Here is a 26,838-nt window from a genome sequence, read left to right as displayed (position 1 = left end):
ACTGCTCCCAGTTTTCTCCATTTGCGGATAATTGTAGTCCCAAAGCCTTGGAAATAGCTTTGTAACCTTTTTCAGACTGATAGATTTATATCACTTTGAACTTCTTTGGATTCTGTTTTCTTTTTGAGATTTTGTAGCCTGCTTCAATTTGTATGAATACTAATTAATTGATTTCTTGATTCAAAAATTAAGCCTGGGTGTGGCCAGTGAAACTGTACTCACATAAAACACAGTTAACTCATATTTTAACAATGGGGGAGCAATTACTTTTTCACGTCGGGTCAGATGGGTTTGGATTTTTCCCCATAATTAAAAAAATGCATTTTATATTGACTTATGTTGGCTTTGTCAGATATTAAAATAACATCTGAGCCATTTCACTGTAATTTGCTTGTTTCGTTCCACAAGCTACAGTTCTTTTCAGGGGAAAACATTTCTAAAATCTGCACCAAGTCTTTTCTCAATGCTCATCTTGTAGGCACTCAGGGAGAACATTTGGAGTCAAAGGTCTTTCTCAGGGACCTAAAGAGAATGCATGGTGACCACTATGGACCCATGAGCAAGACTCTTAACCCCAAACCTGATCCCCAGCCATTTACAATTAGGCAGCCCACTGCTACCCCTCAGGGAAAATTAGTGACAATGCAAAGTGATGAATAACATTATTATTATTATTCTTGATAACACTGACTTACATGTTATTAATTGCAGCAGCATGGTCAGAGTTGGTGTAAGACCTGGATTGTTATCTCTAACTTTCATTCATTCTTCATCCACAGGCCATCATTCTCTGTGCATCCAGTCTATGGATGGCATGCTGATGTTCTTCGAGCAGGATAGTTACTCCTTTGGACGGTTCCTTCCCGGTTTTCTGCTGCCCGGGCCGCTGGTCTACAATCCCAGGACGGACACCTTCCTCACTGTGTCCTCAGCGCGCCAGCTGGAGTGCTACAAGTAGGCTATTTCTATGAAATTATCATCCTTTAGTGCTTTTAGGTACAATATCAGAGATTTTTGGTACGATATCAGGGATTTTAGGTACAATATCAAAGATTTTTGCTGCGATATCCAAGATTTTAGGTAATATCAGATATTTTAGGTACGATATCTGAGATTTTAGGTATTATTAGATATTTTAGGTTCGATTTTTGACATTTTAGGTATGATATCAGAGATTTTAGGTACGATATCCAAGATTTTAGGAATTATCAGATATTTTATTTATGATTTTTGAGATTTTAAGTAGAATATCAGAGATTTTAGGTACGATATCTGAGATTTTAGGTACAATATCCAAGATTTTAGGGATTATCAGATATTTTAAGTATGATTTTTGAGATTTTAGGTAGGATATCAGAGATTTTAGGTACGATATCTGAGATTTTAGGTAGGATATCAGAGATTTTAGGTACGATAACAGAGATTTTTAAATGCAGGCCGATGTAATCCCCTCGAGTTATTGCAATTTATGTGATTGCTTGATATCCAATTTCACTGGCTGGTGACCAACTCTGACTACAAATTCCTGGGGGTGCCACTTTTAAAATACGCTGGTCCACATACGGCATTTACAGCAATGCTGTTATTGGCTTGGTCAGTTTATACAAGCACTGTATTACATGTAATATTATCTGACTGGTTACACTGTTCAGATTCACTGAGTTTATTTAGCTGGTTGCGTCCTCAGGGATGAAGGAGAGGTTGATTTAGTTTGTGCATGTAGCATTAGTTTGCATTTATCCATGACAAAAAGAAAGTGTGTGCATCTGTGTGGCTGAGTTTTCAAGTCTGTATGTGCACATGTGCATGTAGATTTGCATATAGGCATGCAGTGTTTATATATGCACTGCCATGATGTTTACAGGGAAGGAAATTTTTTTGGTTTGGAGTTTTCAGGAAGATCTGCTTTCATATAAGTGCAATAATACGTCCTCAACCAAAGGGTCTCCTAACTTGGCTCACACACACGCACACATGCATGTACAAACACACACACAAACCCCTACATAATAAGCTGAATGTTTATGTCTTTATTTTTTCTTTTTTGCTGGTTTTATGTTTCACTTTTAAAAAAATTGTGCATTTCTGTGGTTTTTATTGTTGCTTCAAACATAAGGGGCTTTTTGTGGTTTTTTGCCCTCTGCCATATAATGTATATCAACATCTAACGGAATGCTGTCAGATACACACACACACAGCCATTGTCCATGAACTAGTTCTTGCTACGTCATATCCCATAATAAGTAATGCATAATCTAAATGAAGAATACAAAGGAGTACAGTTTTATTGTGTATTAAGCTGATTTATAGTTGTTACCTGATAGGACATTGATTCCTCCAAACACTTTGAGCTCCTGACGTGTGTACTCTACATTTTTTATGTACGCAGTTTCTTCTCTGGGAAGTTTTCACAGTGTGATGAAATGGTTTCTTTACTGGCAGTGATCCACAGAGCTCATTAGTCCCTGTGGTTGATGCTGCTACTGTACGGATGAGTTCAAAATGCTCCATTTAGTCTTCGTACACAATGTTATGAGGAGTTAACATCATTTATATGTCGTATAAAGTCATTCGTTTTCTTGAGGTATATAAGGTAAGTGAACATTTCTGTTTGGAAGCACCAAAAGATTTATCCACACACATCTAGATTGATAGTAAAACTCTGAGTGACCTAGCAGCTCCTTATGTCCACAAATGCCAGTTTCCAAAAAGGCATAATGTCATTCTAAAGCGGCTACCCCCGATTTTTGTTTTCATATTGCTTGCCGTATAGATCCATGAATCAGACATTATTTACTCTAAAAAGAAAGGGAAAATGTTGAAATTGCAGCGTGAAAGTTTGTTTTAATTGCCACTGTTGCGAACATTGCATTGTGGGATTTTGAGTCACTGAGACATAAACAAACAAACTTTGTCGATTGATGGGTGATTACGCCCATAGATCACTGATACAGCAGGACAAAGAAGGAACAGATTATTTCCTAACAAAAACTTCATTTTTTAAAGCATTTCAAAAATATGTCACAAAATAAAGGGGAAGTACTCCGTTTGTTCATTAGTTTTTGCTTTTTTTCAGTCATTCATCTTCTTTTACAGTTATTATTCTTTCTCAAAATATCTCATGTGCATTCTTTACCTTTGAGATGCAAATTATTCGTACACAGTAATTATTATCCTTAGAATAGTAATTATCAACATGTTATTACATGTTCCTATCTTTATCATATGCTTTGGGTTTACTATCTTGTAAATTAGTACATGCTTTTATGTAATCTGTGCAATCAGTGGTTGAGATCTGGTGTAATGGAAGAGAGAGAGGTAGAAAACTGAAGACAAATCTTGATTAAAAGTTCACATCTCTGTAGTTTTATTAGACTTTATGTAATTCCGCCCCTTGATTAGAGAAAAAGCACGTAACCAAAATATTGTGACACTTTCTAAAAACTGATTGTCTTTTTTAGAAAAAACTGGGTTATTTTGTATATGACAAGGATTTCTTTGGGAAACATTTGCGGTTACATCGTCAGTTATTTACCCTTTGCTCTGCTGTAGAGAGTCAGGCTTAGTTGGGTTGGGTACTTGCTGTTCATCCAGGTGTTGGAAAGGAAAGGATTGGTTTTCGCCAAGTGGCTTCCACCGCCTATTTTGGTCAGTGCCAAAATCAACTTACCACAGATCAGGCTGACCACTTTAGCCGCTGCTCTTTGAAAACAACTCATTATTAAATTTGTAAATAAAACTGATATAGAGTGTATCTACTTGGAACAGATGATCAGCAACTAATTTACCCTGACAGCTACTGATTGGAAAATACGATTTACAAGCGGAATTTTATCGTCTTGGACACATTCTTCTGATCTCATTGATATATAGATGCTTTGTTTACTGTGGTGATGTTGCTCAGTCTAGTATTTTGGTTTCAACTGTAGTTTTACAAAGTTAAGTTTATAGATTGGTTGAGCCATATCTAATGGAATAAAAACCACTCCCTGCACGCTGCCCTTTGAGCACAATATTTGCTTCAATGGTCGTTGCTATTGGTCTGATGTTTTAGGAAAGAATTATTAACCCTCTTTTAAAAGGAGCTATTTTTTATTTGACCTATTTATAAAAAGGAGACTTTCTAGTGTGTACTAGTGTGTCCTGCACGAGGGAAAGATAAACAGCTTTGGTATTTGTGGACCCATAGCTGCTCCATTCCCCAGGTTTTTTCAGCTTTAACCCAATAAAATGGAATTTTTCCACGTATATGCTGTTAAATGGGTTTTGTTGGTTGTTTAATAATCAGTTTTTTTAATTTTTAAGAAGACAGTTGCATTTTTTGCATCTAACAGTTCAGAAAGTATAAATTGCAATTAGAAAATAAAATTAGGACATTAGGCAGTTTAGTAATTTGAGTTAGAAAATAACATTCACGTGCTACCAAAACAGCTCTAACCTTCTGAGACATGGACAAAAGTTGACGATTAGCCCAAACCATCCGTGATTCTGTTGTAAATTCACTGTTTGATTTTACTTTGAACCACTTTTAAAAGACAAAGACCGCTGCAGACCAGGTAAACCACGCACGCTTTAACACAAGGGGTGGAACAGCAGAGTTCACGATACACTACGATAGTCGATAATTGGCTCGCGATAACGATGTAGGGAAAAAAACTAAAAAATTGCAGTTGGGAAAAAAAAGCATGTTTACAAACTTACTCTGGGTATTAACTCAATAGGAATATGAAAAAATAGGGTTAGGTTTTATTTGTGCCCACACAAACCTTTTGACAGGAACCTTACATATACACCATACCCCATATACATCTTTATGTTTACCATTTCTTCGTGCTTGATTGCCTATAGCTACTGACGCGTGTCTTGGTAAAGTGGGGATCACTTCAGATGTACCAGAAGAGCAATGAGCAGTTAACACACTCACACAAATCTTTGTTTATCCTTTATTGTCTTTCTCTTCCAGGTATGAAACTTTAGCTGTAGCCACAGATGCAGAGAGTCGTCAGGATCCTGATTTGCCCCTAAAAACTGGAGGCAAGAGGCTGATGGTGAGTAAATTCTGGCTCCCACATGGCGCCAATCCTGTTTTTTTTTTTTTGTACAATGTAAACAATACAGGGATACAGAACATATTTGGAGTTTCCCACAGCAAGTGGAAGCCACAAGAGTAAAGACTGCCAGCGTCCAAATGTATTTCCAAAATGAATTGGTGCCCAATGCTGCCTCTAGAATAGGAATTCATAAGAAGCAGATATCCTTGAACTGTACAGCTTTTTCTAAGGGGTGTTCATCCAGAGGGCCTGTCTCCTCCAGTTTAAGTCATGCTTGAGGTTGTAATATGACATCAGTGGGCTGTCACTCATGTTCCCACAGCCTGACTGGTCTCTCGTTCTGGGAGAACATGCTCTGGACATCTCGGTGCCCTTCTTCTCCCACTCCTCCTTCCACATCTTTGTCCTGGGAGAGAGGAACCTCTACTGTCTCCGGGACAACGGGCAGATACGCTTAATGAAGAAGCTGGAGTTCAATCCTAGCTGCTTCCTTCCCTACACTTCAGGTAAACTATGACACTGCACTATAAGGAAAGGTGCTCAAAAAAAGCCACAGGTTCCTCAGATTGAGGCTTCTACATCAGAGCCTGCTGTTTGAGTTTGCTCACAAATATAGGCGAAGTGATTACGATGATTGTAATGTGATTCTTGTATTACAGTCATGTAATACATGTTGCAGGAACATCGTGCATAGTGTTGTGTATGGAAAGTTGTTAAAGCTTAAATTTGAAATCTGTGGTATCAACCATAGTTAAGCTCCACTAGTACTTTGATTTACTAGTCCACAAGTGCACTTTACTATTAAAGTCAAAGTACCACTAGTACTACTGCTGAGCCTTATATGCCAATAAAGGGACGGGGGAAGCAAATTCAGGCTTGTTATTGGTTTTCAAAAATATAACAACCAATCAGGGTGCTGGATTTGGTTACAATAAAGACTGAGCCTTTGCTGCCACCACCCCCGCCCTCTGTAACTCACTCCCACAACCCATCAAGAACGCAGACTCATTACAGAGCTTTAAAACACTGCTAAAAAAACTCCCACCTGTTCAAACTTGCTTTTCCTTAACCTTTCTTATACTTTTATTTTTATTTCTTTGGCTTTATTTTCTGTATTCTGTAAAGTGGCTTTGAGCCCCTAAAAAGCGCTATAATCGATTGATGCATTATTAATATAATTATTATTACTACTTCATTTGTAGTAATGAAGTAGTAATATTTACTAGTACTATTAGTAAATATTTTGGCTTTACTGGTACTACTAGTAGATTACTACTAGTACTAGTATTAAGATTTCAAGAGTATGAGCAGAACTAGTAAACAACATTTTTGTTCTACTAGTAAAAGGTCTTTGGTGCACTAGAGCACGAGTAGACCTTACGAGTAAAGCGAAATCAACTACTAGTAGACAACTTTGTGTTACTAGTATTACTAGTGTAGTATTTTAGTAGCTTTGAGTTTTTACGAGTAACATATTTTAAGTCTACTAGTTACTATAGGCTATAGGCCATTACCACAACAGATTCGGCATCTGTTTTTTTTCCATAACCATTACTCTACCACTTTACTTCTGACTTGATACTATAGTTTCATGAAAATTACTTTTTGTAGTAATCTTTAAATTTAATTTTAGTTCACTTAATAACCTAAATTACAATTCTAAGTTGGCAGAAAATGCAAAACTAAACATAAAATCTGATGTTTTTCTCGAGAAATTCTAGAAAAGACAGAGACGTCATGGAGTTGGTTTACACAGCAGTTCAAGAAACCTATTTGACGCAGGTTCATTTAAATGAGAATAGCAGATTGTAGACTGCCTTAACTAAAGCAGAAATCTGAATGAAACTCACTCAGAACTTTGAGTTACTTCAACAACTGCTAAAATACAACTTTTAGAGGTGGGATTAGGTTTTCTCTATTAATGGAATATTGGCTGATAATTCACCGGTATGAGAGAGTAGAATTCATTTGGTTCAATCCTTGGGGTAAAGTAGTTATATGCCCTCAGGTAAAACCAACTGGAATCAGATCACAGGGTCATTCTAGGACTTGCTGGAAACACTCAACTGACCTAGAAATTGCTTAGAAATTCTTGGGAAATTATGATGAGCTGGAAGAAGTTGCCATGCACTGGAAAGGGTGTCTTAGTTCTCTGAACTGCTGCAATGACTCATGTCTATTAAGTGGATGTAAAGATGATTGCATCATTAACGTTGAAAAAAAACCCTGATTATTAAACAATACACTAAAGCAGTGTTTCTCAAATGGGGGTACATGTACCCCTAAGGGTATGCGATGGCTCTACAGGGGTACTTGAGAGAGAGCGACAGTGGAAAATGAACCAATAAAGTATCAGTCTTGGTCCCATCCCAGGTGTGATATGACTGGATATGATAAAAACAATCTTAAACAACTGTATTTCTATACTTTCACTTTGTGAACTATAAATCTAGTTCAACTAATATGCAGTAAAAAATATATATATATGTCTAAGCTCAAACATGATCAAAAACTAAGTGTAGAAAAAAAATGTCTTTGGGGTCCCCAGAAATTCTTGATTTCAAAATGGTGTCACGATCCACAAAATGTTGGAAACCACTGCACTAAATATTGTTTTTTTCCACTTATTTACAAAATGAGATTCTTTAAAATGTGTGTTTTCATTCATTCATTCCATCATTATAGTTGTTTTGAAATAGTTTTCTCAACAAAATGTTGTAGTTGGACAAAGGGGGAACTTGGATTCAGAAATAAGAGAAAGGGGGTATTAGGGCCAAAAAAAACTTTGCAAACCACTGCGCTAAAGGGTTAATGTACTTTTTTGTTAATTCATACAAAGTTGGAATTTATAATGATATTAAAATAAAATAAAACTGAAATTTAAACATTGACAAGTAACTAATAGCTAGAGCATGTCCTTTAGAGCAAAAATACTATAGTCTGTTTGTAAATGGCAGGTGGATTTTAAAAGAAACTCGGTAACAAATGAAAACAAGGAACACAGACTAAAGAGGAGATTTATGGCAGGGCTGAAATGTAACAATGGCTAAGGGATACCCACTGGTATCTGGTTTCAATTTTCAAATTAATATACGTCAGCTTTATAAGTGCCCCATCACTATTAGTTCCAAACGTTATTAAGATTATTTGAATTACTCTGGGAAATCTCCCATAAATCCAACACATAATGTGCCTGCACAACAAAAGCAGCTATTATTGGGACATGATTCCTGTCAGCAATCAAAACCGCATAAAAATTTCCACATGACTGGAAGATTGGAAGAGGACTTCTCCCCACTCTGCAATCCCTAGTTCTAATCAGAAAAGCGAGTCCACATTTCACTTTTTGTTTCTCGTGCTGATCCCTAGTGACAGTGTGATTTCTGAGGCATTCTCCCTCTGTTCAAAACAAACTCTTTTATTGGGCAGCTCCATTTAATTGTATTTCAATAGAACCTTTGTAGTTAGTAGTGGTGGTGGGGAGGAGGATAGACTGCAGTGACTGCTTAAGTGTTCCCTAATCTTTGCCTTCTGGCCTTCAGCCTCACAGCTGTGTCTGCTGGACCCAAGCCTCCATCAAGTACCGCCCTCTGTCTTGTCTTATCTGAAACTCTATATTCAAACTTTATTGATTTCGCTCTCGGTAAAGTTCAGCTCCTGCATAAAAACCTTTATAGGAAAGTACATGGCATGCTTTGTGAGAGGACAAACAGGCCCATCTCTAAACCTAAATAAATGGGTCATATCCGTCAAATGCTTTGCATTAAAGCTGCAGTATATAAGTTTTTTTGGCTTCATTTGGTCAAAAATCCATAATCATCTTTGAGCATATTGTAATCCAAAGTGTTCTGAGTGGGCAGTGAATTTCTTCTTCTTCTCCTGGCCCTGTAAATGAAGTTTATAAATCCAGGCGTGTGACTCTGGACTTCAGCCAAACATGTGTGCTCCATGAACTATTTTTGGCGATACTATTGGCTGCTCGACAGAAGTCAGGCGCATTCACGCACCAAATGCAATGGTGGACGTTCCAGCAGAAGTCTCCATCACAGCGTAAAGCACAACAATTACACGGCAAATCAAGTGGAAAAAGGCAGACGTTGAGAAGCAACCAAATAAATTTGCAAACAATCTCGGGAGGAAGGGATCTTTGCGACCTTGCAGATCCCCGTGACTGTGGAGGGTCTGCCACACACTGGTGTCAGAGGGAGAGTGAGAACAGACGGGATAAATTGCGTGTAAACCTAAGAGAAGCTTATCCAAGGTGAATTAATTTTACAGTCTGGATGCAGAGTGATGGTTATCAGTCTGCTCTGAGCGGCTGTCGCTCAGTCAGTTGAGATCACAGCCGTCCGTGTGTGCTGTGTGGGGGGACGAGCTGACGGCAGCAGCCGCTGCTCAAAGCAGTGACTACAGAGTGATGCGTGCTTTCATGTCAGAGTCTCTAAAACACCAGAAAACTCTCCAATAACACAAGATAACATCACTACATTTGTTACTCGTCTCTATGTAGAAAAAAGCTGCTAAGAGCGTTCACAAAGACACCGGTAAAGGAGGCTAAGTTTTGGTTTCGTTTTCAAAACGGAGCGGAGAGAGGATTCTCCATACTGCAGCTTTAAGTTGGCCCCACACCTTAGTAATCAATATTGATATTATCACGTTTCTTAAGCCAGTCCAACATCTTTTTCTCCTGTTTCCCTATTTTGGGATTCAAGTTTTCATATTTTTCTTTAGACTTCTTCAATAACTTTTTCCATCCTTCTTCCTGTCCACAGCGTCGTCATCTCACTCCCTTGGCAACAGCCACAGTCTGTTTTTCTGCCAATGATGGATTTTTGTCTTAATTTACTTGAGATTGTGTTACAATTGACCTTCAACAAGCTTCAAGTTAATTTTTGTGTTCTGTCTTCTCATCCCTGAGATACTATTACCTTTTTTTGTCTCAATATCACTGACTTTGAGTTTTGATTTAATGTTGCAAACACTTTTATTTGTCAGAATAGTTTTTTGTCTTCACACAATGCAGAAATATATAAAGAAAAAAAAAACACTGGGAAGTCAGCAAACATACCAGACATATGAGCTCATGCTGTTGTTCTTACTGCAGTGATTTAGTACAGAATGGGAACACAGATGTGACTAAGATTGCAACACGATACTTAGAATAGATCAGTGGTTCCCAATATTTTTTGTCCTGTGTCCGACTTTTGCATTTTTGTCAAAATATGTGTACCCCCTTCGTGTCATAAGTACCCTCTCCATAACTTCATATGCATTTCAATTGTGGAACAGAGGGGCTTTTCTAAACCCCTAATTGTCTCTTGAGCATTGGTTAATCTACAAAATCCAAACAATGAGTGGAATTTAAAGTGGATTTTTTTTAATTTTTATTTTTTACAAATGTAAATACAAATGTAGTTTTGCTTCAATAGTAAGTAAATATGGTCTATTATGTAAATTGTATGTAATTATTGTATTCTATTGTCAGAAGCAGGGTTGGGGTGAATTATATTTTTCAGTTAGAATTATGTTTTCAATTACCCATGTTCAATTACAATTAAATTACGTTTACAGTGACGAGCATTTTTTTTCCAATTACAATTAAATTACAATTTTTAGTTATTCTCAGAAAGTCGATTACAATTACGTTCTCAATTTCTAAAGTTCAATTAGAATTTATTACAATTACTGAGCTTGAAATAAATCACCTAATAAAATTTAACCTTCCTCTTGTGTTAGCTTTTTGTTAGCAACTCTATGGTAACGGGTCTTAAATCATCTGTAAAATACACTAAAAACAATTATCTGTCATCTAATTTATTTCCTATCTATCAATTTCCTACCTTGTTAGTAATCCTAATCAATGAAAAAATAGGTTTTATAATTTTTGTTGTGGATTCCTTAGCCTTTCTTGTCAGTAGGTATAGCCCTCGATTTCAATTTTTTTAAAATGGTAAAAAGTGGGAAAGCTTGATATGAAACATATTTTAATAATTTTTAATGACATGTGTAAAACTGTACGTAGAACTGAAACATGGTTCCCAAGTTTTGCAGTAAATTATAACTAACAATTTTTTATAGAATTTTCATGTAAATTACGATTCCAAAGTCAATTATCTAAACTCAAATACAATTTCATTATGATTACGACAACAATAGATTTTTACAATTACAATTAGAACTAGAACTGCAAGCCGTTATGAAAGGTTTTGCTGAGCCCATGGTAGTACGTCACGAAGGATGACGGGCTTGAAGCGAGCGTCAGGACACAGGCCAACGTGTCATTTGCAGTGTTGTAATGGTAATGGGCGTGGCTCAGCCCAGGTGATTCATTGCTATTCAGGAGTGGGTGTGGCCTATGTCAGAAGATGTGATTGTATTTAGGAAACGCGTGGATATTAAGTTTATGAAGATGTGATTTAAAAAATAAATAAATGGATAAATTTGTGGTTTGTGTGCTCTTCTATATCTACCCTGTAAATTTCACAGCCCTCAACATAATACTTCAGCAGAAATAAATGTTTGTTGTTTATGTTGTAATAAGCCATGCCCACTTTGACCAATCGCGATTAACTTCAAGATATGGCCACATCTCACCCTCACTGTAAAACAATCTATTCTCCCCACCCTTTCTATTTCTTACCTTGAGTCTCTCCTCCCTGCTCCCTTTCCTCTCCCCCTCCCTCTCCACTTAGGTGTAACACTGCTCTCCCTTTTTATATCCTCCCTCTAATAAAAGATTTCTTAGCCTTCTTTAGGGAGGGCTGGTGATGGTCACAATTAAGCAATAAAATAAATCAATTTATTTTATTGCATTAACAAAACATGCATTGTTGTCTCATAATGATTGCACTTCTTGTAGTGTTGACCTTTGACAGCATGTGCAGACGAGATTAAAAAAAAAAAAAAAAAAAAAAGATTTGGCCTCAGGAGCGATCCATTGTCATACCCACCAAATTTGGTAAAAATCGGTGTTGCCATTTAAGAGATTTAAATTTCCCATATTTGCAGTGCCCCCTAGTGCCCTAAATTATTCAAATTTGGCTCATACTCCCACCGTCACATGCCAATCAAGAATCTCAGATTTGGAATTGTTAGCGTTTATTTTCACCGAGATATGCAACAGTTCACGTTTTTATAGCTAGCTAGAAAACTTTACTCATTAATAATTTGTGCATATTCTGACCAAATAAAATGATTTACCCAACTTTAGATCAGGTCCAACTGAAGACTCTAAGTCCAAAGTTTCACACTGATTGGACAAAACCCCATGGAGGATTTTGAAAAAGTAGGTTTTCCAGTTTTTGCGATTTTGCTCCACAAAATTATAGATGGAAATAGGCGTGGCCTAGCCCAGGTGATTCAGTGCTATTCAGGGAATCTGTGGATATGAGGTTTTTGATATATGCCACATACGGTGTGGGAACTATGGGCCAAAACACGTTGACCTTGGTTATAGCGCCACCTGCTGGTGGACATAAGTGAGTTTTTGCGTCCGAGGTATGCTGAGGGGTCTGGACCAACCCTCCAAAGGGCACCGCCCTCCCTTGCACGGTTTAGCCTGCAACACCATTTTTACCGAGAGAAAAATAAAAAATCAGAACAATTACAATAGGTGTTCCCAACACGCTGGTCCCATGCATACACAGTCCCCAGGCCCCGCTGGCTTGGCCCCCTATTTATGCCATAATTGTAATCAATGATCAATTACACTATTACAATTATAATTGACCCCAACCCTGGTCAGAAGTGTGATAAAATGGCCTCTACAGAATATAATAATCCTGTTTCATTAAATTAAAAGAAAATATAGTATTTTATTGAGCAATAATACTGTTCGTTTGTGGCGACTTTGTTTAAAAAAAAAAAAAAAAAGCCTTAACAGGAACTAGGAACATTTCCTGATTATTCTTAAAATAATAGTTGAATATTTCTGAGTACCCCCTGCAATGTGCACCTGTACCCCTGTTTGGGAACCACTGGAATAGATGAAAGCCTGTTTTATAAGTGAGGAAAAAGTAGATTACAATTGTGTATTTAAATATAAAGACAGAGAGAAAGATAGCGTAAGACAGAAGAAGGTGAAAATGAATGAAACACCACTGAATCTTTTTTAGGATAATATAATGAAAAGGCTGATGTGGAGATATAAGGTGGAGCTTTGATGTGGTCCTCACTCCTCACACACACTCTGTCATTTTGACCCCTGCGCTGCACTACCCTGCTGACCGACACTCCTATATTATAACTCCTCTGTTCAACTGTTTTGGAGTGTGTGAGTGAAGCGTGTTTGTTTTGCGTGTGGCCGTCACCTCAGATCTCTCTTGGTGGTAGGTAGGTGCGCCATTAGTGGGACTGAATTGACATTTGTGTGTGTGTTTGAGTGAGAAACAGAAGTCCAACCCATATTTAATGTTTCTACTCACAAGTGAAAGTGTATATGTAACTTTAGCTTTGCGTACACGTATAAAAGCTGAGCTCGCCCTATAATAAAAGACCTCGATGACAAGATTTTATACAGAGGGGAAATATAAAGAGGAGAGTTTAGGGTTCACTCATCTTAAAGAGCAAAGCCTGCAACTACAGGGATTTGTTATTCTTGGGCAGTTTGGCTGTTGAATTTTGTCATTTTTCCTAAAATAAATGACAGCCTGAAACCTTGATTTTGAGTATAAAGTCAGGCGATTTTAACCAGATCATAACAGCAAAGTGATGTTTTCAAAAATGGGGGAGAAAATCTCCAAAAACTTACCTTGAGTTAGTCAGTTTGCGTTATGCTTCACTTCTTCCTTTTGACTATTTTTCTTGTTCTTGTGTTTAGTGACAGATGGCACCACAAATCTGCTGCTTGGTAATCACACCAACATGCTGCTGGTTTACCAGGATGTGACTCTAAAGTGGGCAGCCCAGCTCCCCTTTGTGCCTGTGGCACTTCGCGTGGCCAATTTCCCGTGAGTATAACCACCAACAAGAAGTCCTTTAGCCATTGTGGTAGTAGACAATGATGGATGATCCTCAAAAAAAGTAAAAGTAAAAATCTACTTGATACTCAAGACTTGACTTGTAAATTACAATATTTTTGCATTAATAAAAAGGTGTGATTCCTCAGTGAAAATATAACGTGGTATTCGGAATATGCAGCAATGTAGTTTTTTAAAGTGACGTTCCACCACTGTGTTGTAACAGACGCATGTTACAACTCAGTGGTGTAAAATTAGTGTAAAATAGTTCATTTAAAATGTATTACCACTACACTTAGTTTTGAGGGATTTAGTGCATTAAAAAGCTGTTATATAATTTATTACCAGTATGTGGAAAACAGCGTTTGGAAACTACTGATAAATATTAGGGTGGAGAGATACATTAAGTTCACAATATGATATGATGAGCAACAATGGGAGCATGATACATTTTGATATTTTTGAAAAGAAAAATAGACTTAAAATAAATAAGCATGCTTTTATTCGACTTTAACTCTGGACTTCTATATATGTTCATAACCAACTTTTATTATTATTATAATATATTTTTAAATTATTATTGTTATACTGTTTCTAGTTTGTTTTTATTTTTTGCACCATCCAACAAGTCACATTTCTTATATTGTTTTAAACTCTACTTGGCAATAAAACTTACTCTGATTCTGACATACTTACATGCTTACTTTGGGCACAACATTTTCAACTCAATACAAATAACTGTTAATGTGATGCCCCATTCCAATAGAAATTCCTGGTTTGTCACAATGAAGCAACAGTTTTTAGTAAAGACAGGCTCCCAAATGAAGAACCTACTTAAGTAATCATGTACTAATCACAATGTTACTGCAGTACATTTGTAGCTTGACGGTCGTGACAGTGTGACAAGACAAGACAGTGTGTGGGCTCGGCTAGATTGAACAGGGAAAGCAGAACATTTGAACACCTTGGTTTGATTTAATGTAATTTACACGTAATGCAGGAAGGGCCCCCAACACAAACTGATGCATTTTTTTTTCTTAGTATGTGACTGTGCCTGTGAGTGATTGTGTGTTTTAGATGCAGCAGATAGTTTAAGTCTAGCTAGCTGTTTGGTTTAGTCCGAGGCTGTGTTGTTTTGAAAGGTTTGATATCATCAGGGTGTTTTTGGCCCAATGGTGAGGTGCACGTCGAGTGTGGGAAACACACAGACGTACTAAAACAAAACAATCACTTTTTTTGCCGGGACTGCCACTTACAGTATAGGCCAGGAGTTATTTTGTTGTGTTTAAAAGTCTGGAATAGATTTAAATTTTTTCATCAGCCAACCCCAGATTATCTGATTGTCTTTGATAGAGCTGTGGTGGTGATTTGCTCCTTTCTTACTGCAGGGTGAGCCCAAACACCTCGCTCCAATTTGATGACGCGTTCCCACTTTGATGATAAATTTGATGCGGCACTGAGCTGGAGTAGCCGCGCCTCCAGAAGCTCTCTGCTGTGATTGACATGTAAACAGACACGCCCACAAAGCTGAGCATTTCAGCGTCCTTTGCGCAGTGCTATGTATTTTCTACGGTCTATGTATGTACCGGTGAAGGCCCCGCCCCCACGCTCTGTCTTGTGTTTATAAAGCAGCATGAGCTTATCTACGGAGTGGGTGGGAGGAGGGCGGGTCGTCCTCTGGCCCTACGTCACTGTGCGGGGAGGAGGAAGTCATTGTCTCGTCTATAGACACACCCACTCATGAATATGCATCAGTAGGCTGCAAATCAGCCTGTTTGTGTAAAGTTGCTCAGAAAGTGACTTTTCAGAGGCTAAAACTCTGAAAAACAGACGAGTTTGGGAAAATAAACCTCAAATACTATGTTTCTGGGGTTCTTAGAACAAATGGAGATGGGTGAAAAATAGCATGACATGGGACCTTTAAGTGCAAATTTCAGTATGATTTTTTGAAAAATAGGGTGCCCATACATTTGGACCTACTAAATCGTTATTAATGGGGACAAACATTTCTTCCAGGCCTTTAAAGTGTGGATGATCATGGTACCATGATCAGATTTACTCATTCAGATGACTGCCACAATGTGGCAAAGAGGATATTTGGTGTTTGGCAGCTCTGAGTGCTATTGTTCTATTTGCATTTTATTTTGTAACTAAATATACTGTAACTATGAAATGATTATATTTAGTTATGATTATATTTTGAGAAGTCTTAAAAGAAAGTGGCTCAGTGGTAGAGTGGGTCATCCAGTAACCAAAGTATTGTGTGTGAATTGTGTGTTCCAATCCCCCTCTATCCAAGTCATTGTTGTTGTGTCCTTGGGCAAGGCACTTTACCCGCATTGCTTCATGTGAATGGGTATGAATTGTGCATGAATATTGATGGTGGTCAGAGGGGCCATAGGCACGAAATGGCAGCCACGCCTCAGTATTATTATTACATACAAAAAATAGGGTTTTTTTTATAGCCAACATTTATGAACATCTCTACTTACAGCATCTGTGCTGTTTCCTCTGTTTCAAGGGTCATAGCTTTTAGTGAGGTAAGGTGAGCGTGTGTAGCACGTGCAACCTTGCTCGGCTTTTAAAGGTATGAATATGTGTGTGTGTGTGTTTCCGCCGCAGTTAACGTGAAAGTTTTAAGTTCCCTCTGACACCTTCCTGTGCAGGTGTGGTGCTTGGTGCTGCTCTTGATCTGAACTTTTGCCTGTGTGTGTGTGTGTGTGTGTGTGTGTGTGTGTGTGTGTGTGTGTGTGTGTGTGTGTGTGTGTGTGTGTGTGTGTGTGTGTGTGTGTGTGTGTGTGTGTGTGTGTGTGTGTGTGTGTGTGTGTGTGTGTGTGTGTGTGTAAACATGTAAATGTCCCTCTGGTCTTGAACAGGAATTGCACACACATCTGTAACCAGTTACTCCACAAACTCACTCAGGGTCCAAACATGTTGTTGCATCATTTAGCACCGTTTTCTGTCTTCCCTCAAACACTGAACTTCTTTGATTGACAGGAAGCTTTAAAATATGCTTTAATTACATTATAGCTTTTCATATGGTGAGTGAAAAAGTCCATTCTAATAAATAAATAAATAACCATGGACCATGGCCTTGTAGTAACATTGTAGGAGATAGAACCACAATGGAACACACCAGTTGTGTATCTATTTTTTTTTCTCCACATTCCAAAATATGTGTAGTAGTATCCTCAACGCAAGCCTTAATGGTGTCATATTTCAACTTCAAAAACCCATTAAAATGTTAATATGTTTATTTGTCTTTTAGAGTTTCCCTATCTTTATACATTTTTTCATATGTGCCTTTTGCTATCATGAATTCTGCAGATTACACCTGAATTTCGTGTATTGAAAGGCAAGGCAAGGCAAATTTATTTGTATAGCGCATTTCCTACAAAAGGCTATCCAATGTGCTTTACATGATCAAAAAGAGCAAAAAAAAAACATTTAACAGTTTAGATATCAATAAGAACATTAAAATCAGCAGTAAAACATTTAAAATCAGCAGTAAAACATTTAAAACCAGCAGTAAAAACATTAAATCAACAATAATATGGTTAAAAATCTTCCTTTCAGTCATATACAGCAGATACACAGAGTGCCTTTAACTTATATTTAAAGATGTTCACATGGGATGCTGACTTCAGCTCTGGTGCTCTGTTTGTTGCACTTATTTTTAGCATAGCAACTAAAAGCAGCATCACTGTGTTTGCTGTGAATTCTGGGTTCCACTATCAGACCTGAAGAAGAGAGTGAAAGGAAGTAGCAGGCCAATAGCACGTCTACAGGATTACACAACATATAAAATAGCCTTAATGAGTGTCCAGAGGCCTTAAAAAGCGATGAGGAGAATCACTTTGAAACATCACAGCAGCATAGCATTAGCATCTAGGAATTATGATGTGCTGGTGCACTTATAGAGACACTGTTAGGAACTAATTTCTCAATTTTTTATCGACCTTTATTATGTGAAAAGACTGGAGAAATGAGTGTCAGAAAAGATGTCAAACATGGCATTGGGTGAAAATGTTTTTCAAATGTAGCAGAGATCTTTCCTCTCCTCAGGGAGCTGAAGGGAGTGGTGGTCAGTCTCAGCTCAGACGGTCATCTCTTGTGCTCGTATATGGGCACAGACCCATCCTTCTTCTCAACCCCCAAAGTTGACGCGAGGGAAGCCGACTATGAACAGGTGGATGCTGAGATGAAGAAGTTGCAGAAGTTTATCCGAGAAGCCTCTCGGACTCAGGGTAGGAAAGAACCCAATTCTCTCTGGTGCTACCACTATTTCCTTAAAGCTGGTTCCTAATGAGAGCAAATATCATTCCAGACATCCTGCCTAAAACTGATGCTGAGGAGGACATGTCTGTTAAAGTCTCAGTGTTTCCCAACATGGACAGCCCATCGGTACATGCACTTAGACACACTGGATAAAAAATAAATGTCTGTAGTATACTTTTAATTTAACATTCCTCAACATCTGTCCACAGCACGCTTTAATCCAAGACATTGATGGTCTTTCTGTACCGTCTGTGACTGTAGAGGTGAGTCATTATCCCATCTACATTCTATCATTCTATGTCCTATTTGGATCACCTCTGGTCTGCTTTATTACCCATATCTCTGCCTTCAGGTGAAAGTAAAGGCGACTCGTGTGGTGCAGGCCTCTAAGATGACCGTCACTGTCCAGCCTCCGTTGGCTGTCACTCAGGACCAGTTTTTGCTGGAGCCCATGGGTCAGTCATTATCATCTTTATTTTGAATGTGTGAATGCTGAGAACATGACAAACAATGTGTATCTTTGTGTGTTGTGGCCCTGCAGTATTATACCAGTATTAGACCTGACTAAGTATCTGTGGAGTGGCAATTTTTCAAAATAAAATACCTGGAGCATTCATAATGTTCCTGATATTTTATATCGGGTTTTTGCGTTTGTGCATTGGTCTATTACAGACACAGGCAACTGGCAGCCCAATGCCTAATTTTGTGCAGCCCCCAAAATGTATGCATGAAATAACTCAAAAAACAATAGCAAAAATACACACAATATGACTCAAACAAAAAACAGCATACAAAAAAAAAAAAAAAATGCCTAAAGGGATGTCAAAAATACAGAAATTTACTCCCTAAACTTAAACGACTACAAATATTCACTAAAATAACAGAAAAATAAATAAAATGAGAACAAAAGTGACTCAAAATCACCACATAAATACACTAAAAACCCTATAAAAGTACAGAAATATACACTAAAGGACAACAAAAACATCAGAAATATTTATAAAACAATACAAATACACAAAATCTTAACAGAAATACACAAAAATAACAAAAAAAAGACACAATGACTAAAAATACACACAAACATAACAGTGACATTTACAAAAGGACAGCAAGAATACACAAAATGACTCTTTACACTTACAGAAAAATACAAAAAAGGAAAACAAAAATAACACCAAAATAAGACAAAATAAACTAAATGTTGCACAAGACAACAAAAATATACAGTAATAACTAAACAATTTCCAAAATGACAACATAAACATGCAAAATTATTAAAATAACACACAAGACGAAAGCATAATCAACATAAAAGTAAATTAACAATAAAAAAACCACAAAAAAACTACAAAAAGGCAGAAACCCATTGTTATTTCCTGTATTAATGCTTAAATCGCTCATTATTCTAAATGCTGACATGAATGCCTATTGTTGTAAGAAACACTTTATAAATAAAGTTGAATTAAATTGATTTGCCTCTTTAAAAAGATAAACCATGCTAGTACCAAACGAGATGCCCTTGCTACGTTAATCTTGTGTATTTCTGATGGGACTCTCCTGTTCCACCTCGTTTTAAAAACCAATCCATTGAAATGAAATGAAGTGACTGAAGGGCTTTTGAGAGTTTGTACTGGATATGTTGGATGTATCAGAAGTTATAGCGCGCTGACATTTATGAAAAACACATGGATCATCAGAATGTCTGCTCAACCACTGAGGTTAAGCATGCCTTATGTAGTACATCACCTCATGTGGTAATAAAGTATGAATCAATGGCTTCAAAAACATCAGCAGCCTATCAATATAAGTTTGGAATTTAAAAAGGCATCACACGCATCACACACACACACACACACACACACACACACACACACACACACACACACACACACACACACACACACACACACACACACACACACACACACACACACACGCACACACTCCTCCATGGTCTGAACAGACTCATCCATCAGGTGGGAGAGCTCTCCTGTGGTTTTTTTTTTCTTGACCTTTAACTGTTTTCACTCATTGTTTTCTGCTCACATGTTGTTACTAGCCACCCTGACAAAATGCTAACGGCTTTGAACCAATTCACCCACACACTGCATGCACATGACCTCCTTTCCTCAAACAACAATATCTTCTTTTTGCTCATTTAGAGAACAATTTTCCATTTTATTTCATTTATTTTAGCACACATTCAAGAAAAAATAGCATTAAAGGTGCAACATGGAACAAAGCCCAAAGGGCTTATATAAGAGTTCCACCCATTTCACTAAACACATACAATTTAAAATAAACAAATAAACACCTGTAAAATCAAAAGACAAATTGCAGAATTAATCTTTAACATGAGTAAAAATACTATATAACCAAAAATCAATATCAAAAGATGATGGAAATGTTGAACAAAACATTGTTTAATTAATCAATTGATTTCTAGATTGTAAGATGTACTTTTTGGTTTTTATTTATTTTTTTCTTACAGCATTTCTTTTTAAATCATGCACTTTGAAACATATGGTTCTACTGGGAGTTAAACCTAGGCTTTAACCCCGCTGGTTTTAGTGCGAGAGACACATCTCTCAATCTTCCTTAATTATGCCAGAATGCTGCACAATAAAAAATAAAAAAAAGGATAGAAAAAAAGAGAATGGTTTGCAAGCTAAATATTATACATCCAATATTCTATATACTATATATTATATAGCTCTGAGCATCAGTACTTGGTTTCTCTTTTTCTCAAATATTTTTGTGAACTGTCCAAGAGATTCATAGATTCAAAGCAGTCATTTCTCCGTCCTGACAAACAAATGAGTCAGAAAGTGTTCTCAAACCTCTGATGTGATGAAGTACCAGTCAAACTTTAAATTGTTTTGCGTTCATCAACCTGCAGCCTGGAAGGTATGAAGACGAGGCCGACCAATAGGACACGACTATGATCTAATAATGATCATTTTCATTATAGTATAAATAGAATTAAGTTACAATTAATTATGAGTCGCAATCTCATAGTTGAGTGTTTGCTAAAAAGGCAAAAGGAGATAAAGCAGGTTGTGAGTATGTGGATGGTATAGCAAGGAAAACTGATATAAATAGTCATTTACTCATGTTTTGTGCATTTTTACCTAACCATATATTATGGAATGAGTAATGACAGTATAAGTGACACAATTAAGAAAAAAAAAAAGCTCCTATGGTAATTTTCATACGCTTTTAAAGACCTTTTCAAAAGTTTTGGTTGACAGTTAATAAACAATAAAACTGCTGCAGGAAATAATGCAGTGTTCATTATGACTCTGGCATTGAAAGTAACTGTTGGTAAAGGATTTTTTAGGATCCTGAGGTTGTTTTTGCAAAGTCATAGATTTGATTTGCTGACGACGGTTAGCGACGATCCCATTTTAGTTAGGTAAATCAGACACGACTCCTTCAAATGTGGTATTAAAAATGTAAAAAGAATTTAAAATCAGGTTATTTTAGGCATTAACAAAATGTAACTTTTGGGGCAAAACACAAATAAACTTTAACTTAGATAATTGTTACCCTGATGTGTAAATCCTTTTAAAGATGAACACATTTTAGAAAAGCAAAGGGACTTTTTCACAGAAGCTCATTTACTGCTGGAAAAACATGTCTGTTCTGATGATAAATCTGCTCCTTATACAGACTAAAACGGTTATTCATCACGGAGCACAAGTCACTGAGTTTTTTTAAGCTTGACCAGAATAGATCATAAATTTATGATTTCAAGATGTGAAGCACGCTCTGAAATCACTGACTTGAATCAAACTGACCACCTCTTTCCCATGATTCATGACGTGTCTCTTCACAAATTTAATGCGTGTTACCACAGTGCATTCTCCTTCTTCTTTATACAGATGCTGCACATGATCCCTCCAACTGATATCTGCACAATCCTGGCCTTGCACAACTCTTTAATCCTTTTAATTTACTCCACATTTCCTTTTTTTTTTATTATTAATTTTTTTTCATTTAAAGAAAATATAGTTTATTGTCCAAATTACCTTAATTAAAAACCTGGAAATTGTTCTCTATTTAAGTTTCCACCGCATTACTCAACAAAAAATATTGACCAAAATACTGTTAATTAAATCAGGATTAAATACAAGTGCACACATAAAAAATACTGTTGTATACTGTATAATAATGACTGCAAGGATGTTGCAAAACGATACGCGTCACTATACTTGGGTCACGATACACTATAATCACGATATATTGCGATATTCTACCTAGTTAATATCCAAATTAAACGTTGAGATGAAAAATCAAGTTGCAGTATATGTTCATCAGAAGATATTTATCTTTCAGAGGACAAATTGAGTCAAAACTGTTTGCTTCAAAACATCCTATTTATTATCTTTTATTAGTGTTTTTGCGCATTTTCACTGAAAAAAAGAAAATGCACTGCAAAGTGGCTCAACGGCGCCATCTACCGTAGTCGAGGTGCGGAAGTGGCACAATTTTCGAGGTTTTTATGTAGGAACTGGAGCTGGTCAACATGACCAGTAGTTAGGCTTCTCCACTGAGAAGTGACTGTATCTCCAGCATTAGAAAACACAAGTTCATGAAAATGTGAAAAATACAATAAGAAAAATATTGGTTAAATATCAGAAAAAAAAGAAAACATTTTTCACACCCCTAATAACGATCGGTAATCACCATCTTACTTAATATGTATTTTGTCTTAATTTTACTCTTCATATGTAATTGTATTTGTCCCACACCTTCATCCAACTTGCCCTCTCTCAAATTAGCAACCGATTAGATAAAAATAATTGGAATAAAGTTGTATCTTCAGGTTTTTGGGGGGTTGTGAAATTGTCTTTGTTTGCATTTAATTGTAGTCCTATGTCGTAAAACATGAAATAATTTATTTATAGACAAAATCATCACTAATACTATTGTTTACAGCTGTATTTGTCACACAGCCGTCAATGAAAGGTCTAACTGTAATGAAACTTTAAGAATCTAGACAATGGTCTACGGTTCATACCGTAGTATCTATTCAGTGACCTTAACTTTACAGGTCTCCTGACCTGGTCATGATTTGATAAAACTGGGACTGTCTTCTCCAGAGACCAGAGAAATAACTCATAAGGACGCATTAAAGTGTTCAGCAGATGCCTCTGAGGAAGAATGACAGATTTTAGTAGATGCCAAATACAGTGAGAAAATAATCTGTATTCTTTTGCATGGTTTAGTTCTTCAGTTTTTCTTCTTTTACAACAGCTTTGAAGGTTTCACTTGTTTATATGGAAGATCAGAGGCTGTGAGTCACTACAATGTCACGTTTCCACCACTAAAGAGATGCTATGTTTACATGAGGTACGTAGCAAGCAGGCAGGCAGGCAGGCGGGTCATATTCACAAGCCTCTGATGAACACACACACACACAATCAAGTCATTTCCATGGATATAAAATACACTGGCACGTGTCACCACAATGATCTGTTTAAATATAGACGAGCACACACAAAGGGTGCAGTTACTGCGTGTGTTTCTGTCATCGCCTTGTGTCTATCTGTTCACAGGAAAATTAGCTAGTGGCTTTTAGTAGTCATTCATTGCTCTGTAGTCTGTAACATGAGTAACATATGAACATACACACACGTACAGAAATATGTGGGGACATACCAGAGGACTTAAGTCAATCAGGCCAGCTTCGTTTGTTGCCAACACTGTGGTGGTGATTATCTTTATTCAGCATTAATAACATTAACATTTTGTAGCGAAAATGTGTTTGATCTAAGGCAGTGGTTCTCAAACTTATTTGGCTCAAATACCTGCTTTCTCTTTTTTTTTAATCCAAGTTTATGTTTATGTTTATGTATATGTATTAGGATCCCCATTAGCCACAGCGAAAGCTACTGCTATTCTCCCTGGGGTCCTTAAAGTACCCCCCCTTTGTCCGATTACAATACATATTTTTCTTAGAAAACTATTTAAAAACAACTATAGAGCATCATGATGAAATAAATGAGTGATAACACACATTTTAAAGAATCTAATTTTGTAAATAAGTGGAGTGAAACTTTTAGTGCCTCCTGAATAGATTTATTTCAATAGTTTTTATAATTTCAGGTCATCTTCCACCTTCTGTGGGACCAAGACTGACCTTTGTATTTTCAGTTCATGTTCTAATCACAATCATCATAATTGTGATGATCATTTTTAACTAAAAATAAACATAAATCCCCATTTTTGTAATGTAATTTGTTAATTTTCCATTCTCATTCTCAAGTAGCCCCGTAGTGCCATCGTGTACCCCCATTTGAGAAGGGTTTGACAAAGGCAAAAACATAGTGGTGTCTATTGTTTTCACGTTTTTTTTCTCCTAATAACTGGAGGTATCTGTGAAAATGTATGAGTTATTGTCTTTACTATCTTCTATTATGAAGGCAGGCAACATCCTCTTTGAAAGCAGAAACAGACGTTTCCATGTAATTGATGATAGGGTATATTGTTTATTTTTCTGTGTGAAATTTCTGAATTTCAAAATTTTCCATGAATATGTGTCTAAGGCTGTGCTTGAAATGATACATTAATGTACTAAACACTACAAACTCAATGAGTATATACTGTCTACTATATACTATGTATGATTAGGAAGATGACAGGTGATCACCGTTCCCACTGAAGTATATACGACAAAAACCTGAAGCACTCTGAGGCTAAATATCTCTGTTGATTCTTCACTTTTGAAAGTAAAATATCAATATCTGGTCATTTGATCCATAAAACCCGTGGAAACAGATTTTGTTTCGACAGTTTGTTGAAATTGTCCTACTGACAAAAATTAATGGTAACTTCAAAACAAGAGCCATATTTACAAAAACTAATGGAAGATAAGAAGAGGTGCTTTTATTTTGAAAAGGGGATGTTTGACTTATAGCTTGAAGCCGGTCCCAGGACCATTTTACATTCTGCTCGCATCATGGGGTAGTTGAGTATTACTAGTGTGCCTACTGTGCAAAAATGTCTCGATATAGTGTACATCCTGGTATTTCTCGCATACTCAACCTTTTCATACTATTTAATGTGAATGGACTACATACTCTTTTTGACATCAGACTTACAGTAGTGTGAGTAGTACGATAGTAAGCCATTTCGAAGACAGCCAGAATGTCTATTTCTCTTGCATCCCGGCCAAGGTGTAACCCTCCTTGTGCAGACCCATGTGACATGTTTCAATAGCAAGTAATTATACTCAACTGTGCTTCAAGAATCAACAGAACCAACTGTCCAAAGCAGATTTTTCCCTAGGCAGGTTGGGATTAACTTGAGCTCCTATTGCAGAAGTTAACAGAAGCTGATTGTCTGACTTTAGATGGAAACATGGAAATTAGATCCAGTACACAACAGGTTAACAACCGAATCCCAGCTGCAGTGTAAGTGATTACAGCTTCTTTATGTGGCCTGTTTTGTTTTCCAATGATTGTATTTTACTGTGAACAGAAGCTCTGAGGTGGTTTTATAGCGATTGGAAAGCCATAAAACACAACGCTTCTTTCATCTTTTTATCAGTTTTCACCCACCTCTGTATCTTCTCATTGCCCTCCTTTAACCCAGAATGCCACAGCTAAGCAATGCTCTAAACAAGCCCAAAATGGACTGTCTCACATCTGTTATAGACATGAATCTAAGAAATGAATCATGAGTCGCTGAGCTTAGTCAAACAGCCAGATTTAATTCTGTGATTTTGTCCAGAAAATTTCACTGACTTGCAGGGGAAGTGGCTGCTGAGCTGTAAATGTATCACAGAGCTACGTAAGCAGCACAGCGACATGTAAAAGTATATGTTTTGAGGGTTCATCAGTATTAAATGGCTCATATTGGTTCTGCAGAAAGGCTTTTGGAGGAATACTTCACAATCAGCTTCTATTGCTGTGGAGCAATGAATCAGTCATAATGCCACTTGTTTGCAACTGTTGGGTTGTGTAATTCTGTGGAAGAGTAAAAATAAATGCAGTTAAATGTCTCAATTTAAGTGAACTTTTTCAAAGTAGTAACTGGAGTGTATATTTGTTTTTTTGCGGATGCACAAAGTCACTCCTGCTTAGTGACGTACAGGAGAAGATACAAATCACAAGAGATAAGCATAAGGTTATAATCTTAAAATGCCACCTGCCATGTGTTTAATTACTTTCAGCTTCATCACTGGCCTTTATAAGTTTGTCTTTTTTGGAGGATTATGTCAACTACTTAACATATTTTAAAATGTTTTATCAAAGATAGACCTTATGCCATAGAAGATTCCATTAAATGTTGTAGGTGATCTAGATCAATATACTGATCTTGGATCAGTTAAAAAAAAAAAAAAAAAAAAAAATCTCAGTTTGTAATTGACCAAAAATTCAACTCGGTTATGTGAAGTTGGTTCCTCAAATTACCCCACCCCATAAATTGTGCAATTCGGATCCAATCTGTATTGCTAGGACCCTTAAGTCATTATATATCTAAAATTTTTTGCTGACAATGTTAAAAATTGCTATTTCTCCCCTGAATTGATTTCAATATAT

At 36.9% G+C, this 26,838-nt stretch overlaps 1 protein-coding gene across 2 annotated transcripts in view; it reads left to right on the top strand.

Moving 5' to 3' along the window:
- The window catches only part of bbs9 (Bardet-Biedl syndrome 9), a 197,952-nt gene that overhangs the window by 26,007 nt on the left and 145,107 nt on the right, over positions 1-26,838 (top strand). For both annotated transcript variants that reach the window (XM_028471181.1, XM_028471180.1), the window contains exons 6-13: positions 780-954; positions 4,964-5,048; positions 5,374-5,557; positions 13,870-13,999; positions 18,074-18,255; positions 18,336-18,412; positions 18,496-18,549; positions 18,639-18,741. In XM_028471181.1, coding sequence (XP_028326982.1) covers positions 780-954; positions 4,964-5,048; positions 5,374-5,557; positions 13,870-13,999; positions 18,074-18,255; positions 18,336-18,412; positions 18,496-18,549; positions 18,639-18,741 — 990 coding nt within the window. The remainder of the gene's footprint in view (positions 1-779; positions 955-4,963; positions 5,049-5,373; positions 5,558-13,869; positions 14,000-18,073; positions 18,256-18,335; positions 18,413-18,495; positions 18,550-18,638; positions 18,742-26,838) is intronic.

The sequence above is a fragment of the Gouania willdenowi genome, chromosome 16 (assembly GCF_900634775.1).
Source record: "Gouania willdenowi chromosome 16, fGouWil2.1, whole genome shotgun sequence".
In the NCBI taxonomy this organism is placed as follows: domain Eukaryota; kingdom Metazoa; phylum Chordata; class Actinopteri; order Blenniiformes; family Gobiesocidae; genus Gouania; species Gouania willdenowi.
The sequence above is the reverse complement of the archived record's forward strand: the minus strand, read 5'-3'. Positions and strand labels throughout refer to the sequence as shown.